The 15,399-nt window shown below is 51.2% G+C and overlaps 2 protein-coding genes across 2 annotated transcripts in view; one reads left to right on the top strand and one right to left on the bottom strand.

Annotated features, from left to right (window-relative positions):
* The first annotated feature begins 258 nt into the window (after positions 1–258).
* Positions 259–6,679, top strand: LOC132248676 (lamin tail domain-containing protein 2-like). Its single transcript, XM_059722533.1, has 4 exons — positions 259–586; positions 1,393–1,541; positions 3,857–3,948; positions 6,516–6,679. Exons 1-4 carry the CDS (start codon positions 315–317, stop codon positions 6,669–6,671), a joined length of 669 nt encoding a protein of 222 aa, XP_059578516.1. The 5' UTR covers positions 259–314; the 3' UTR covers positions 6,672–6,679.
* Positions 6,680–9,858: 3,179 nt separating this feature from the next.
* LRRC56 (leucine rich repeat containing 56) overlaps positions 9,859–15,399 on the bottom strand; it is a 134,400-nt gene continuing 128,859 nt past the window's right edge. The window contains exon 13 of the mRNA XM_059722532.1: positions 9,859–11,321. Coding sequence (XP_059578515.1) covers positions 11,129–11,321 — 193 coding nt within the window. The 3' untranslated portion in view covers positions 9,859–11,128. The remainder of the gene's footprint in view (positions 11,322–15,399) is intronic.

Raw genomic sequence — 15,399 nt, 5'->3', positions numbered from 1 at the left:
CAGGGTTCCCTCCACCCCCCACCTTCCTCAGTGCTGCAAACCACCAGCTACCTCCCTGCCCATCCAGCCAGTTCCTATATACCAAGGCCTTTCATGACCCCTCAGCCCCCCATCAGCAGCTACCGTTTTCCTCCCGAGAGCCAAGCCTAGCCTCACCATACTAGTAATGCCCCATGCTTGTAGAGTGCTGCTCAAGGAGCCACAATTTTCTTTCCTTGTCATGTGGCAGTGGCTGGTTTACCTGTCCTGTGAGTCAGTTTTGGTAACAGGCTGCACTAGGGGCCACATGACAACCACCAGAGCAGAAATGGAAAATGTCAAGAAGGGAATGCCTGGAGAATAACCCTCTCCCTCTTCACCTTCTTCCACATGTCATTGGCCTACTCAAGAATCTCTCCTGGTACTCAGCCCTTCACAGACTGACAGCAGCTGCACAAGCCTACAATGACAACGTGGACCTTTCAGTGGACAAGTTCCCACTCAGTGAAGAGCACGAGGAACAAAGGAAACCTCTGCTCCAGAAGGACAACCCATCTGCTCCAAGGATGCCACACAAATCGACCAAAGGAGTTCAGCTGAAGACAAAGTAATAACTCCAGCTCCTTTACACCATCCTACAGGGAACAGGCCGTATCTGCCAGGCCCAGGACTTGGCTGCCAGCGTGGTATTGCTGTAAGAGCTCTACACCAGCTGTGCTACTTGCTGGCAGTGGAGGGGGCCTGCTGCAGGTCAGACAGGAGCAAGAAATTGATGGTTGGGAATGGGGGGGCACATGAAAAGGCACAGCTGACTGCACTGAGGTGCAGCTCCTCTCATCTTTCCAGAGCCCACATAAGGCCAGGGGAAGCAGTTGGAGCTGCCCAGAGTTTGCTCTACCTTACACCAGGCTGGTTTGGCCTCTACCTGGCTTCAGAGTATGGAAAGAACAAAAAGTGCCTGAAAGCTGCTTTTGCCATTTTCTCCCCTTTCTCTACCCCAGAGCTGCAGTAGCAGGAGAGTTCCTAGGTTGGCCAAAGGCCTGTCTTCCCTGCAGTTGACAGAGTGACTGCAGCTCACACAGACATACCACAACATACACTCTGGCACTGCTGACAGCAAAGCCATGGCAGCATAGCCTGGTGCTGGCTGCAAAACCCCTCTTCCTGCCTGCCGAGATATGAATCCACCTTGCTCATGCTGAGTTGAGTGTTTCTATTTCCTAGCCCCCACCTCTATGGTACCAGGACTTTGCTGACAGCAGTACTCATTAGTAGCCTGCTCAGGTGTGTCTGTGCAAGCCACCATCACATCTGTAGCTGCCTGATAGAAATGTTGTGATAGTGACTGGAAATGGAGGAGCAAATTCCTGACAAGTACATGGCATTGTGAACCAATCCCATCTCTGCTCTCAGGAACCAGAAGCTCTTTCCCATTGGCTCATCAACCAGCAGCATACAGGGAGACCACCCCCAGGGCAGGAGGAAGAAAGCCATGATGCAGAGCACAGAGTCAATCCAGCCCATGGTCTACTTCTCACCACGGAAGGTCCCTTCCGTCTCAGGTATGTTGGCACAGCCCTACCTGATAGCAGTATAAAGTTTAAGCTGGCATGGCCAATGCTCTAAAATGCCAAGTGACATGTGTGCCAGGTCTCAGCCCAGAGACCTAGCTGCCAGTGATTAACTTTAGCATCAATGGGCGGGGGCAGGTCCAGAGGGGTGCAGCGATTCAGACAAAGCCCCTTTCTGCTGCTTTCCCTGGCTGATCCAGGCACAGAGAGAGCCCCACAGCCACTCCAGCCATGGGCTGCAGGGAGCAGCTGCATGGGGAGCCGGGCTGAACTGGGAACAGTGGCAGCAGCACACAGGTTCCTCTTTCCAGTACCTGCTCCTGGTAGCAGGGGCTACAGAGGGATGCCAGACCTAGGACAGGGGCTGGAAGGAGGAAACTGCAACACCGCTTCTAGCTGAAGCCAGCTCCCTACCCAGCTGCTCCCTGAGCTGAACTGGGGCAGAAGTGGCTCTGCGTACCTCCCCTCAGGCCAGCTAGGAGCAGCAGCAGCAGTTTAGCAGGGGGCAGCAGATGAGTTTTCGTCACCTTCATGTACCTACTTCCCACCTGGCTTCCTGGTGTCCCCTGCCAACCCTTGGACCCGATCCACGCCTCACTCCCATCCCTCTACAGTCTGAGGGACTGTATGCTATGGCCCATTTAGTAAATCCTGGACCCACCCATGTCAGTGGGCCCGCATGGGAGCCACAGGCCCAGGGGAGTGCCTGCCCAGGCCCCAGGGTGCCTGCCCAGCACCTGTTCTCTGCTTGCCACCTGCTTTTACTCTGTGTAGAAAGCCAGGTCTGGTATTCAGAATCAGCTATTCCCCACAGCCCTTTTGTGGGGTGCAGAAAGAGGCTGCACAATGGTTTGGAAACGGGAACATCCTCAGCTGGTGGAAGATGCTGTAACTGCCCTGAGCTCACCAGAGCTTCGCCAGTTCAACATCTCTACCTCTGAGCATTGAGCTTGCTCTGCCCAGTGCCCAGCACAACTCTCCTGAATCATCTCACAAACATATACCCTCCTCCAATGCCCCTGTTCATCCCTGGGAGCATGGAGACCTTCTCTCAGCCCCTTCAGACAAGCCCCCCTCGCTGCTTCCCACCAGTGCATTTTATTTGCCATCAGTGGGGATGGTTCCATCCCCCCTGAGGCACTGAAGCATAGCCCCCAGTGTAGCCAGGCAGGACATCTTGTTCACACCAAACAATTTTTTTTTCTTTTGAAAATTTTTCATATTCCAGGTCCAATTAGCCAAATCAGTTCTGAGTACTCTCAATTGAGCAAAACTCAAACATTCAAATACTATCATATGTGGCACCACAACCAGCAAGTATCCTCCACCCCAGACTTTCCAGCCTGGGGCTTCAGATACTCCCATATCCACTGGCGGGCATCCTACGTGCAGGCCCAAGCCCAGAGGACTTGGGGTTTGTCTGCCCCCAAGTCTCACTTGCCCTTAGCCAACGGAGCAAGCTAGGGAGGAGTCTCCCATTTCCATAAAGTAGGCATGTAGCCAAAATCCTCCCACTGGAAGCTGGCCACTGGGAAGCTAATTACAAGACTCGTAGGGTGTCCTGTCTGCAGTGCACTGGACAGGGGTACACCCTCCACTACACAGTGCCATTTAAATCCATCTTGGTCTGGGCAACAGACCAGTGCAGTGACTACACTTGATCTTAGTCCACAAATCTCCCAAACACAAGTCTGGTATCAGTGGAGTAATGGATGGATTTGCCAGGGTCCCAACTGCTCCCACCAGCCACAGGCCAAAGGTCTGACTTGATGCTTGCTGCTATGTGAGGCACGGTGTTAGAGGCTCTATACTCCCTGCCTGAGCCCGCAGGAAATCATGATTCTCCCTATTAACCATGACACAGGCAGAGGCACAGGCACCTTGTTTCCCACCTGGTTGTTAGTGATCAGACCCATTTGGAAATTGCCTATCCCTGCAACACTGAGCTGAGTTACTCTGCTCTGGGACTGGCCAGGCCAGCTCGGCAGTGGGCTTTGATGAAGTACTTAAATCTGCTCCCAGCTCTGCCCTAGCTAAGGCATATGACTGTGGACAAGTCACTCCTCCTCCCCAGATCTTCACCTCCCCTCCTATTCAGTTCTCATCCGTTTTGACTATGAGCTCTTCAAGGCAAGACCTTCCTATGTACAACATGGCCCTGAGTTTGAGGCCCTCAATATAGCCACAATCCAGGCAACCAGCTGGGAAATTGCTTTGTGTTTTTTTCTAGCTCAAACATGCTTTACCAAGAGAAAAGGGTGGGGTCCTCTCCCTGCTAAAGAGAGTTACACCTGTTTTCTTCTCAGTGACAGATAAGGAGAGCAGTTCTCTGTCTAGCAAGGAGAAGGAATGTGCGCTCAGTGCAAAGCAGCTCCCATCCACAAAGCCAGTCATCAGAGTAAGTAATCAGTGTGGAGCGGGGAGCTTTGTAGGTAGTGGCCAGCTGTTATCTTACAAGTGTACGGCCAAGGCAGGCACAGGAGAGGCAGAGTATGGCTTGCTTCTCCCTTGCTTTCCCTCAGCCAGTGTATCCATGAGGCCTCTGTAGCAGGGGGCCCAGGTCTGTGGAGCTGGATAGATGCTCAGTAAAATCCCAGGCTGAGCAGATAAAAAGCTTTACTGGGACCACTGCTTTATAAGAAACTCTTTTGGCGCAGACTAGCACTGCCTCTAGTCATATTGCCTTCCCAGAAAGGAATAGTCTGTAGGTACCCAAACAAAGATGGCAGGTCTGGTGGTGTGAGGGTAGCAGATGGGCCACCCTCAACTATTTCCCTTAGGAAAGGAGACTGGCCCCAGTCCATCAAGACATTTTCGTAAGCAAGTTAGACACACTGACTTCAGTAGGGCTCATTGCTGGCTTCAAGCTAAGCAAGTGCTTAAGTGCATTGTTGAACTAGGGCCCAAGTACTCTACCCCTAAGAAGCCTACTAGGTGACTTGGTGCTTCTCCTCAACTATCTTGAGCTCAGCTGCCCCTAGTTCTCCAGGGTAGTGCTTTCCTACAGCAAGTCTGGCCTGAGTCCACTCTGCTCCTGAGGGGTAAGTCACTGAGAACGACATTCAGGAAGAAAGCGTGGGTTTCTAATAATCCACAGTGGGAGGGAGGGGACGGGGGGAGACATTGCAACATATCTGCTATGTCCTTTGCCTGATGCCACAATGGAAAGGCTCTTGCCAGCAGTGGACAAGCAGTCAGGACAGAGCCATCTGGAACAGAGGCACTACTTCCACATGGGGAAAAAGCAGGCAAGAGGGAGGGTACTTCCTACACGGAGCAGGGGAACAAACAGCCTTACTGAGAGCAGCATGTGGAGCAGTGCATCCCAGAGATTCAGCTTCTGAAACAACCCTCTCCTGCTGGTGCACTAAATATCAACTTGGCAGCAAGCAGAAAATCCCATTAACTCAGAAAAGTACTTCAAGGTATCAGGTGCTGCTCTGGTACAAGACTGAGGGGACAGCCTGTAGTTATCAGGATCCTGAACGGGTCTGGTCTGACTGGAAGCAGGGGCTCTACTGAGCTTAAGATGACTAGAATCTGGGAACAGATACCCCTGCATCCATCTCCCAGGGACTGGGGTATAGTCCTGAGAGGAGGTATATTGATAGGGCAGCCCACTGTTCCTCCCCCTTCCATCTCCCATCTGACTCAAGTTCCACCAAACTCAGCCTTTTTTAATGGATTCTTAAAGCGCTGGATATTTTGTAGCATGTCGATAGTAAAGGTGAAGAGGGGATAGGGATGGTGGCTCTAGCTAAAATCACTATAAGAAATCCCCACATCCGCTTTTGCCACGTCAGAAAGGTCCAGCTTAGCCCCAGCCCTGCTCATCATGTTTGCACTGGAAGCCTAGGCTGAAAATTGCACAGTAATTGGCACTGGCAATAGAGAGGAATCCATCAGCCTCCTCCTTCTTTATGCCAGGCAGCAATCACAAGCCTCCTCTCCTTTTTACAAGCCTCCCTGCTATTACATTCTCACTAGTATTTTGCTACTGCCAGTCTCCTTATACATTGTGCCCCATTATCCTACACATAACTCTCAGCAGTTGAGGCCCCAAAGGAAGGCTGCATTGAAAGCAGCGTGCCAAGCTCATACAGAAGACTGACCACTATGCCCCAAGAGGCACCAATTAGCTATGCTCTCTGCTGAACTCCCCTGTCTGTAATTAGCCCTTTCCCAGGAAATGAAGCAAGCGAACCTCCCCCAGGGGGAGAGAGGTACTGAGGTACATGGGAGTCAGGAATCCAGGTTCCACCACTGGTTTACTGCAAAGCCTTAAGTATGTCACTTCACCTTTCTGTCCCTCAGTTTATTTATGGATGAGAAGTGGCACAGTTCATTTGTCTCCCAATACACATCCTGGGAGGTGGCCAGGAACACAGCCAGGCCACCCTTTCAGATCAAGATCTCCTTCTCTATGCCAGAGAGTTGGCTCCTGACCCCACAAACCTCTAAAATTACCAAGTAGAGGAAAATGGGGAGGACAGGCCACCACTCTTCTGTGCGTGTCCCAGAAGTCTCAATCCCAGTCATGTGACACAGAGGCTACCCAATGAAGGTTTCAGAGTTGCCTTCTACTGTCAGGACATGAGGAACTGTCCACAAGCCCTGCTGTTGCATCGCTGTCTTGTATCACAACAGTATTTCTGCAGATGACTCATCACAATGTAGTAACCTTATGTAATATGGACCAACATAAATTCCAGCTTCTGTCACTGTCCTTTAAAAGAACTTTCACATCCCATAACAATGGACTATGCATGACCTTCATAATGATGGAAACAATCCCAAGGAGCCCAGGGATGAACAGGTCCTGCCATTAGAAGGTATTTGGCATGGATGAATTCCCTAGTAATATTCACTCATGCCTGAGAAACAAAGGCCAGTGAGTTATATCCTAATTTTTCACATTGACTGTGACATGCATATGACTCACAATAACTTATATTCATTCTTCAGGCCTTCAGGAAATCTCTGGATACTACGATTCCCATGGTGTCACTCATAGGACAGAAGAGTGCTCAGTCTAAATATGACTCCAAGTATATGTCCTACCTACCTACCACGGCTGATATGCAGCTTAGGAGATTCTGGGGCAGTAGATGCAGTAATTAAAGGAAACATAGGAAACTTGCGTGGGTTCCTTACATTCCTAGGGCAACTTGCCTTATTTGACTGTGAGACGCATCTGTTAATACGTGGTGTTGAGGCTGTTTTAGAAAGGAAGTGATGCCTGCAACAGCTATTGTTTAACACATGAGGAACCCATAAAGGCTATCATCAGGCCACTTCTGGAAAAATCATTGTGGAGAGGCTGTTGATGGCTCCTCCTTCTAGCCTAACATGCAGCAGGACCATGAGGGGGCTAGGAAGAAAGTCTGCTAGGGATGGGTAGAGGGCCATGGCAGGAGAGAAGGTGGGTGTTACGGTTTACCAGGAAATCTGGACTAATGGGTAGAGCTGGGAGTGGGACTGGGGATTGCAGGTTTTGGGGTCAGAAACCAAATCAAGAACCAGACACCAAGCCAGGGTCAGAATCCAGGGATCAGAGGCCTAGTTACCATATCTGAGGGACAATCCACAGGGCGAGGTCCAAGAACAGAGCCAAACTGGGGTCAGGAGCCAGGAAGCAGATCTGCATGGAAATCCAAGTCCAAAATGCAGGAACAAGCTAAAAGCAGGGTCAGGAACCAGGAAAGCCAGAGAAGTTGCCAGGACAGGAGCTGGTCAGGGACTAGAAACCAGTTAGTTGTGCAGCAAGATGCAGGTACTGGAGGAGTTCCTTAAAAGCAGCCCCAGAAGCAATCAGCGGGAAGGGGTTGGGGTTCAGTTGGCCCTGATTAGTTAAGTGTGGCTGACCCAGTTACAAGGGCAAGAGGGCAGAAGTCTGACTGAACCTTACACAGCTAACTAGAGCGCTGAACAGGGTATAGCTAGAGTGAATTATCCCATCATACCTTCCCTGACATCCAGCACCACTGGTTTAGAGATGCCAGAGGATACATCCCCAACTACTCTGTTTAATACCTACTAATGGACATATCATCCATGAATCTGTCTAGTCCCTTTTTTAATCTTGCTATAGTCTATACTTCTACAACAGGGGTAGGCAAAATAAGGCCTACGGGCCGCATTCAACCCACCAAAGGATTTTATCCGGCCCACAGCAGGTCCCTTGGCTCCACCTGGCTCAGATGCAGGAAGCAGCCTGGTCTGTGGTGCGTGCAGCTGGTTCTGCCACCCCCCGGCACACAGCAGGGCATGGGAGCTAGATTCTGCTTCTCAGCAGCCCTGGCAGCAGCAGCTCCTTCCAGCTGCTGCTGCCAGTGTCACCACTGCTGCCTGCCTCGCTGCCTGGGCACCCTAGTCCATCCACCCCACACCCACTGCTGGATGAAACAGATGGGCAGGGTCTCCATGGAGACTGGCCGGGATCCCCCACAGGCAGGGAGTGTTTGGCTGGGCAGATGCGATGGGGTTGCAGGTAGGGGAGGAATGGTATCTGGGAGTGGGACAGGCAGGCATGCAGTACAGCTATGCTGTACTGGGGCTACCCATCCACACCTGTGCTGGAGTGAGGGCAGCAGGAGCAGTCACAGGTATACGCTCCAGCCCCACCTTCTGGGTCTGGCTGGTCACAATCCCATCATGCAGGAAGCAGATTGCAACTTTGCCCCGGGCCCCAGCCCTGTGCTGTCACCAGCCGGTGATCCTGATCCCAGTTCCAGGTCTGAGCCCAACCCTGCCCACCCATCCCACTCCTGGATGCTGCTCCCTGCCCACCCACAGCCCCATCCCATCCACCTACCTGAGCACACCCTGCCCACAGGGACGACTTAAGGAGTTTTGGTGAGCTGTTGCAGGCAGAGGGTGGGGAGGGTGTGCTGACCCAGCACAGAACAGCTCATCAAAACTCCCTAAGAGCTCTACAAACTCCGGTGGCAATGAGTTCCTCTAGTCAACCACACGCTCCATCAAGAAATTATTTATCTCATTAGTTTTAAACCTTTCTCATTCTAATTTCAGTGGGTGATCCCTAATTCTAGTGTTCTGGGAATTGGTGAATAATTGTTCACTTTGTCCACACCCTTCATGATATTCTGCACCAGAGTCTCTGAAGCCAAGGCAAATGATGAGAAACACAGAGGCTTGCTCTAAATGAACCCATACAGGTGCTTCCCAAATTTCTCCTGCTCTGGTCCTCTGTTAGAGTCATGTTAACCTACCTGTACGAGGACAAAAACTGGTGATCATTTCTCCCTGCCTCCCACCATAGAATGAGCACAGAGAAGACCCTGGCATTCAAAATGTACATGGTCCAGCTCAGTCCTGCTAGGAGAAATCCCATAGCCACTTCCAAAAGTGGCTTCTAAGAGGGTTTTCCACTTACAAATGCACAAAGGGTGCTGAAGCATACAGAAATTTAACTGCTCTGCTCACGTGCACAAAAATGTGTATGCAAGGGAATGCAGGATTCCGCACATGAAATATCACAAGCACAAGTTGCAAGGATGGCCACTGGGTCCTAGGAGCATCTGGTCTGAAATGTCACTTATGTTTACTCTTGTTTGATAAATGAGTGGTGCTCAACCTTTTAGCGCTGCAGGCCAGAAGAGTGGCACAGGGCCCATCTGTGGGCTAGATCACGGCTTGGAGGCCCAGTACTGCTCCCTCCCTGCCCCACACACAGTATCACTGCCTCCCGCCCCCTGTTCTGGGATTGGGTTCTGGGGGGCTGACACTGCCCCTCCCACCCCTGGTGTGCCAGGATTGGGTCCTGGGGATCTAACACTGCCTGCTTCTGCCCCCACACTAGGATAGGGCCCTGGGGCCTGGCACCACCCCTGCCTGGCCCTAGGCTCCAGATCCAACGTACATGGCCCAGGGCTCCCACTGCCAAATACCAGTACACAGGCCAGCACTGTGGGCTGGATCTGGCCCCTGAGCTGGAGGTTGAGCACCCCTGTTCTATTCCATTGGATCAGGCTGTTTTTCTTCCCCATGATCAGTGCCACTGGCATACAGTCAATTCTAGAAGCCCATTTAATTATACAAGCAATTTGTTGGGCAACAACTGACTGGAAATCTCTCCTTCACTTATATCATTTCAAGGAACTATTTGTCACTCAGTCCTTAATGTAAATGGTAGATGATTTTCTCTTGTGCTCACTGTAAGAACAGGGACTTGGCTTCTAGCTTACAGCTATTATGTAGGAGGACCTACATAATAGGGTTTGGACTGTATAGTATAATATATTTTGCTCTAGATAGGCCAGCAAGATAAAGGCATTAAACTACACAATAATTGCATAATTAATGTATTATACACTGCTTTCCAGAAACTATCTGTAACATATGACTTTGCAACTAGAAAAGACAAGGTTTTATGATGCTTGACATTGGAACACTTGGCATCATTAAGGTTCTGCACTATAGTCGTGCATACCTACATCACAGTTTGCGGTCACTTAAACCAGCTCAGTGTTCTACATCTCACTCCAATCTAAAACAAATAGTCTGTGAAAAACATGAAAAGCTCCTTCCCTACCTGGCTCAGCTTTGCTGATGAATCATTTAAAGTAATTCAGTCTTTGAATTTGGAAAATGTAATTGATCTGAATGAAAAGGAGGGGAATATCTGATTCTGAATATGCATTTGCTTATCACTCATTCTCTCTAAAACACCAGGGAGACAAAGAGTTTGGCTGGGAGCCACCTGAACACAACAAAACCAGCTTCCAGAGGTCATCAGCACTAGCAAAAGTCAGACATGTGATGCCTATCCATAAAAGATCAGTGCTGAGAGTTGCTCCAGAGCAGAGATAGGACAGGCTGATGAATTAAAGTTCCAGTACGGCACATTCTTAGTATTCTTTCCCATACTTGATGGGAACAAGGAATGATTGCAAACAGACTGAACTCATATAGACCAATGGGGAACAGAAGTTAGCTATAAAAATCACATTATCTTCCCACAAGCTGGATTCTCTTTTCCTTGGAATATAGGGAACACACCTGCTCATTTGCAATGCAGTCATTTTTAGCACCTCTTCATGTCCCCCTCAGTTAATTAACTTGTGTATTATGTGTAACAGGCCTGTATATGGGACTTCAGGCTGACCATGTGAGTGAACGTGAAGGGCCTTCTGGCGCTTCTTCCTCACTGCTCGAGTCCAGGGGACTGCAAACTCCAAACCCTGTCACACAGCACCACTGCAGACTCCCCCATCATAGCTGGGCATCACTACCAAGAAGCTAAGTCTTGTTTCATTTCCATGCACACAGGCTGTACAAATCAGTTGCTTTTGGTTTAATAAGGGGTGGATGTATTGTTGATTAGAGGGTGTTCTTTCAAAGAAAAAGTTTCTAACCAGTTGTAGCCTTCATTGAAGCCAATCTTCCATTAGTGCAGAGTGCTCTGCTTGACAGCTCTAGCAATGCAATCAGCTCTCAGGAGAAGTCCGAATACAGCTTCTGTACTGCTGGTATTAAGCATGAGGAACACCAGCACCTGCTGAGTGCTGTCGTCTTATCAGCCAGGCTCTGACAGATGTGGCTACATGGGATGTCTGCTATGACTCTGGAGTCTGGCGTGGAGCTGCCATGGAGACACTGGGTTTGCTTGGCAACCTCTGCAGTGCAGCCCGGGCAGTCAGAGGACGAATGACATTCTTCAGCCCAAACCTCTCTGGAGTTTTTGTGGATGATCGGACCACAGGCTGGTGAGGGTTGATCACTTTGGACAGACTCTTGTCCACAATGGGCCTAAGGGAAAGTAAGAGAAAAAATCCCTATTGTGAGATGGTACAAGCTGATATGAGGAAATGGTGTGATCAGGCTGGATTTCCTTGAAAACTTAACCAAAAACGTCCAGTACTTGGTGACTTGGGAAGTTTGGCACAAGACAAATGTCTAAGGCACACATACTGCTAACCTTAGTGTGTTTTGAGGACACCAGACTACTTGTCAATATGCAGAGAATCTTAGGAAAAGGACCTTGAGGGTCATCTAGTCCAATACCCCAGACAAATGCAGGATGCGCTATTCCTAGACCATCCCAGACAGATTCTGTAGATGTCTGTAGTCTACACTAGGATGAAAGACTGTACAGAAATGTTTACATTGGTACTCAACCCTCACAAGATTGGTCAGTTCACAGTGCAACACTCATTCCTCAATTTGTTTTGTTGGGGGGGGGGGGGGGGGGGGGAGGAGTTGTTTAGTGTTAACACTGCTCCTTCTCACACATGCTGTTTTATCCCTGTCCAATTCAAGGGACCCTGGCAGATGTAACTTCCATCAAGCAACAGGGAATGTTGCTTAGTGGAAACTGTTGCTCCATGTGACATGCTTCATGTTCCCAGGGCAAGTTACCTAGAGAGCAAAAAACATCCCGGGAACTTGCTCTACCAGCACACAGCAGCAAGGGGAGCTGGGAGAGCTGCTGGCAGGGACTGTCACTCCCCACACACACCCTTCAGCTGTGCTGCTAATGAAAAGTGAGCTGTAGCTCCCCAGTTGAGCTCCCCCAAGGTGAAGGAGCTGCTGCCTTGATCCCTGGCTGCAGGGAGCCCTGTGTGAAGGGTGGGGGGAGCAGCGGAGCTCCAGCTCTTCCAGGATGCCTTACAAGGTGCTTCTGCATACATATTTTTCCTTTTTCCCCCCATCTGTCCTGCCCACAGTTTTCCAAAGAAATTCTCTCCCCCTCTCTCAGATTCCTATTATGTGCAAGTAAAGCAAGTTACGTTGAGCGTTTGTTTAAACTCTGGCTTTCACAGGGAAGAGGTGCTAAAGGGCTTCTTAAAGAAGCAGACTTGAAGGTTGGTTGGGGAAAAGGAGGAGGGGGGTTAGCCATGACATCTCCCTCTGAGGCACCCTGGGGCAGTAGAATTCAGTATGGGTCATAGAGAGTCCCCCTGCAGGAAGGAAGGGTGGGGAAAGAGTGGGATGCTGGAGTACCTGCCAAACACTTGCCACCCTATGTGTCACATGCCACATTCATATTAAAGCACAGTAACAAACAAGCTGTAAAGATAATAAGTAACATCTTTGAGGCTGGATCACCATTTTTGCAGCTTGTTATCAGGTCATAAATTGCTTCTATGTGTGGCATGTTACAATTTATTGCTCCATTAACACATTAGATGTAGCAGCTGCCGGGGCCATAGAAAATTGATCTTTGCTCCTATCCTTGCATCCAGATATATAGCAGACATCCTGTACTGGGGTGTTTCTGTGTAAGCAGCCTGCAGAAGACAGACTGAAAAGTGAAACATTTTTGTCCATGATTTAGAAAGTCACTAAAATACCGTTGGATTGGTACAAGCATGGCTTCTGTGTTTATAGTGTCACTACCAGGGATCCTGGTTTTCCTTGATAAAAAAAACAAAACACGCAAATTCTCTGATAAAAAACCCATAATACACGATTAAAATGAAACACCACTATATATATAGATATCAATTGAACACAAAGTTTTATTGATAGATTTACAATTTTAAAGCAATTTGGAAACCTACCAATCTCTCAATCACTACAGTAAAATAAATTCTAAGTATCTATAAATTTTAGTATTTGATTTTGGGTTTATCATGGAAAATCAGAGCTCTCCTTGCCCCCTTAGCTTACCAGGACAGGTCCAGGCCCCTCACTCTGCACCCACAGCCCCCCCTGGCCCTGCTGGTGCCCTTCACCCCCCACCCACAGCCCCTCAACCCCACTGGAGGGGGCTCCCAGCTGCCTGGGGGGGCAAGGACCCATGTCTGCAACCCCTTGCCCCCTACAGCAGTGCCCGAGCCCCACCGCTGTTCGTGGGAGGTAGTGGCTGCTGTGGCCCCACTGTGAAGCCCAGCTCCCCCCAACCCCTGCCTCCAGGGGCAGCACAGCTGGAGCAGAGTCTAGTGGGAGGGGGGCGGGGGGGTTCCCCACCACTGCATGCACTCCTGGTGCACGGGGCAGTGAGGACCCATGTCCTCCAGATCTGCGCATGGGGTGGGGGCAGAGTGGGGGCAGGCTGCCAACTTCAGGCTCAGTCTCCCTGTCCTGCTGCCTTCCCCTGGGGCCTCCACAGCCTGGCAGGTGGGGCCCAGCACAGCACAGCACAGCAAGGCTGGGAAGGGCAAGGAAGCTCTTTGCTGCTGCAAGCCCTGTGCTGCCCTGGCAGTGTGCCCCCTGCCCACCCTGCAGCAGTAACAGGCACAACCTCGCACCACCACTCCCACTGCTGCTGGGTGTACAGGGGATGCCTCACCAGGGCAACATGGGACTTGCAGCAGCGACAATGAGTTTCTCTGCATGACCCCGCTTTGCCCGGCTGCACCAGGTCCCACCCACTGGGCCGTGGAGGCCTTGGGGGAGGGCAACAGGGCAGGGAGTCCAAACCCACAGGCAGCCCACCCCTGCCCCCACCCCATGCACAGATCTGGGGGCACGTGCACCCCCTGCCCTCCTGGGATTGCGCGCAGCGGTGGGGAGCTAGCCCTACCCCCCTCCACCCCCTGGACGAACTGCTCACAGCCCCATCCCACTCCCCACCAAGGCCCTACAGCTGCGCATTGCAGCCCAAGGCCCCAAGCCCCACATACCACCCGGCTGGGCAGCAGCCCCAGCCCTGCCCAAGTCCCTCCCTCCCTCCCTCTCCCCTTCACCCCCACAACTTACCTGCAGGAGCTGCTTTTCAGGCTGCCTGGTGGCACTATGCATGTACATGCACATGGTGCCCCCTACCCAACTGCCCTCCTCCCACTCCCCTCAGCCCCCTGCAGGCTGGAACTCTGCCAGCCTGTAGAGAGCCCTTTGCAAAAGAGCAAAATCCATGTGTTCCTCTGTTAAAACAAAAAGTCTGTGTTTTTCTTGGGTAAAAGGGGAAACCCATGTTTTTTTTCCCCTTTTCCCATGGCAAATGGAAAACCTGGATCCCTGGAAATCACTTGGTGCCCCTGTCACTTTGAGAGAGAGCTTGTGCTTGTGAAGCAGCCTGCAGGCATGGCATGGGGGCTGATTAGGGAGTCAGCTGACTAGGAAGGGGCAGGGACTGGGGCACATAGTCCAGGGCCTAAGCTGGCCTGAGTGCCACTGGGAGAGGAGCTCCTGGCAGCAGGGCTGCAGCAGGATAAGCAGCACAGAGCCCAGCACTCGAGGAGGGCTAGCCAGGCCTTGGGAAAGATAGGCCTGGGAGCAGAGGGGCCAAGGGCCAAGCACTCGAGAGAAGCAGGCCAGGGTTTGGACGAGATGGGCCTGGGAACAGAAGTATGGCCCAAGGGGGTTGCTGGTAAATTACCTGGTGGTAGTGAAAGGTACTGAAAGGGAGGTATGGTTAATGGAGGTCCCTACTGGCCCAGCAAGAGAGACAGAGTAAGGGGCCAAAAGGATATATGGCCTGGAGCCCAGAGGCAGAGAGCCTGAGCCCCTTGAGGGATGGAGTGTGGGGTCAGGGCAGGCCTTGGAAGGGATAGGGCTGAGGCTCACAGACAGAGTTTGAGCCCAAAAAAAGGACTAGGTACTTGGGAGATGGTCTGGTGCTTGGGGGAGACCAAGAGAGTTTGGTGCCTAGGGAAGACTAGGAATGCAAGAGAGTTCAGTGCCTGTGGGGAGACCAGGAGGGTCTGGTGTCCAAGGAGGACTACTCCAGTGCCTGGGACCTAACATAGGGCAGAGCATCAGGCTGGGAGCCCATAGTCCACGACGGGCATAAGTCAGCAAATCATCTGCAAGGCTTGGAAGTGGGTGCTGGGGAGGATGGAACCCACAAACTAGCTCTTAAGGCAGGGGTGGGCAAAATGCGGCCTGGGGGCTGGATGCAGCCTGCCAGGCCATTATATCCGGCTTGTGGGGCCCCTAAAAC

Source organism: Alligator mississippiensis, chromosome 2 (genome assembly GCF_030867095.1).
Source record: "Alligator mississippiensis isolate rAllMis1 chromosome 2, rAllMis1, whole genome shotgun sequence".
NCBI classification, from domain to species: Eukaryota; Metazoa; Chordata; order Crocodylia; family Alligatoridae; genus Alligator; species Alligator mississippiensis.
The sequence above is the reverse complement of the archived record's forward strand: the minus strand, read 5'-3'. Positions and strand labels throughout refer to the sequence as shown.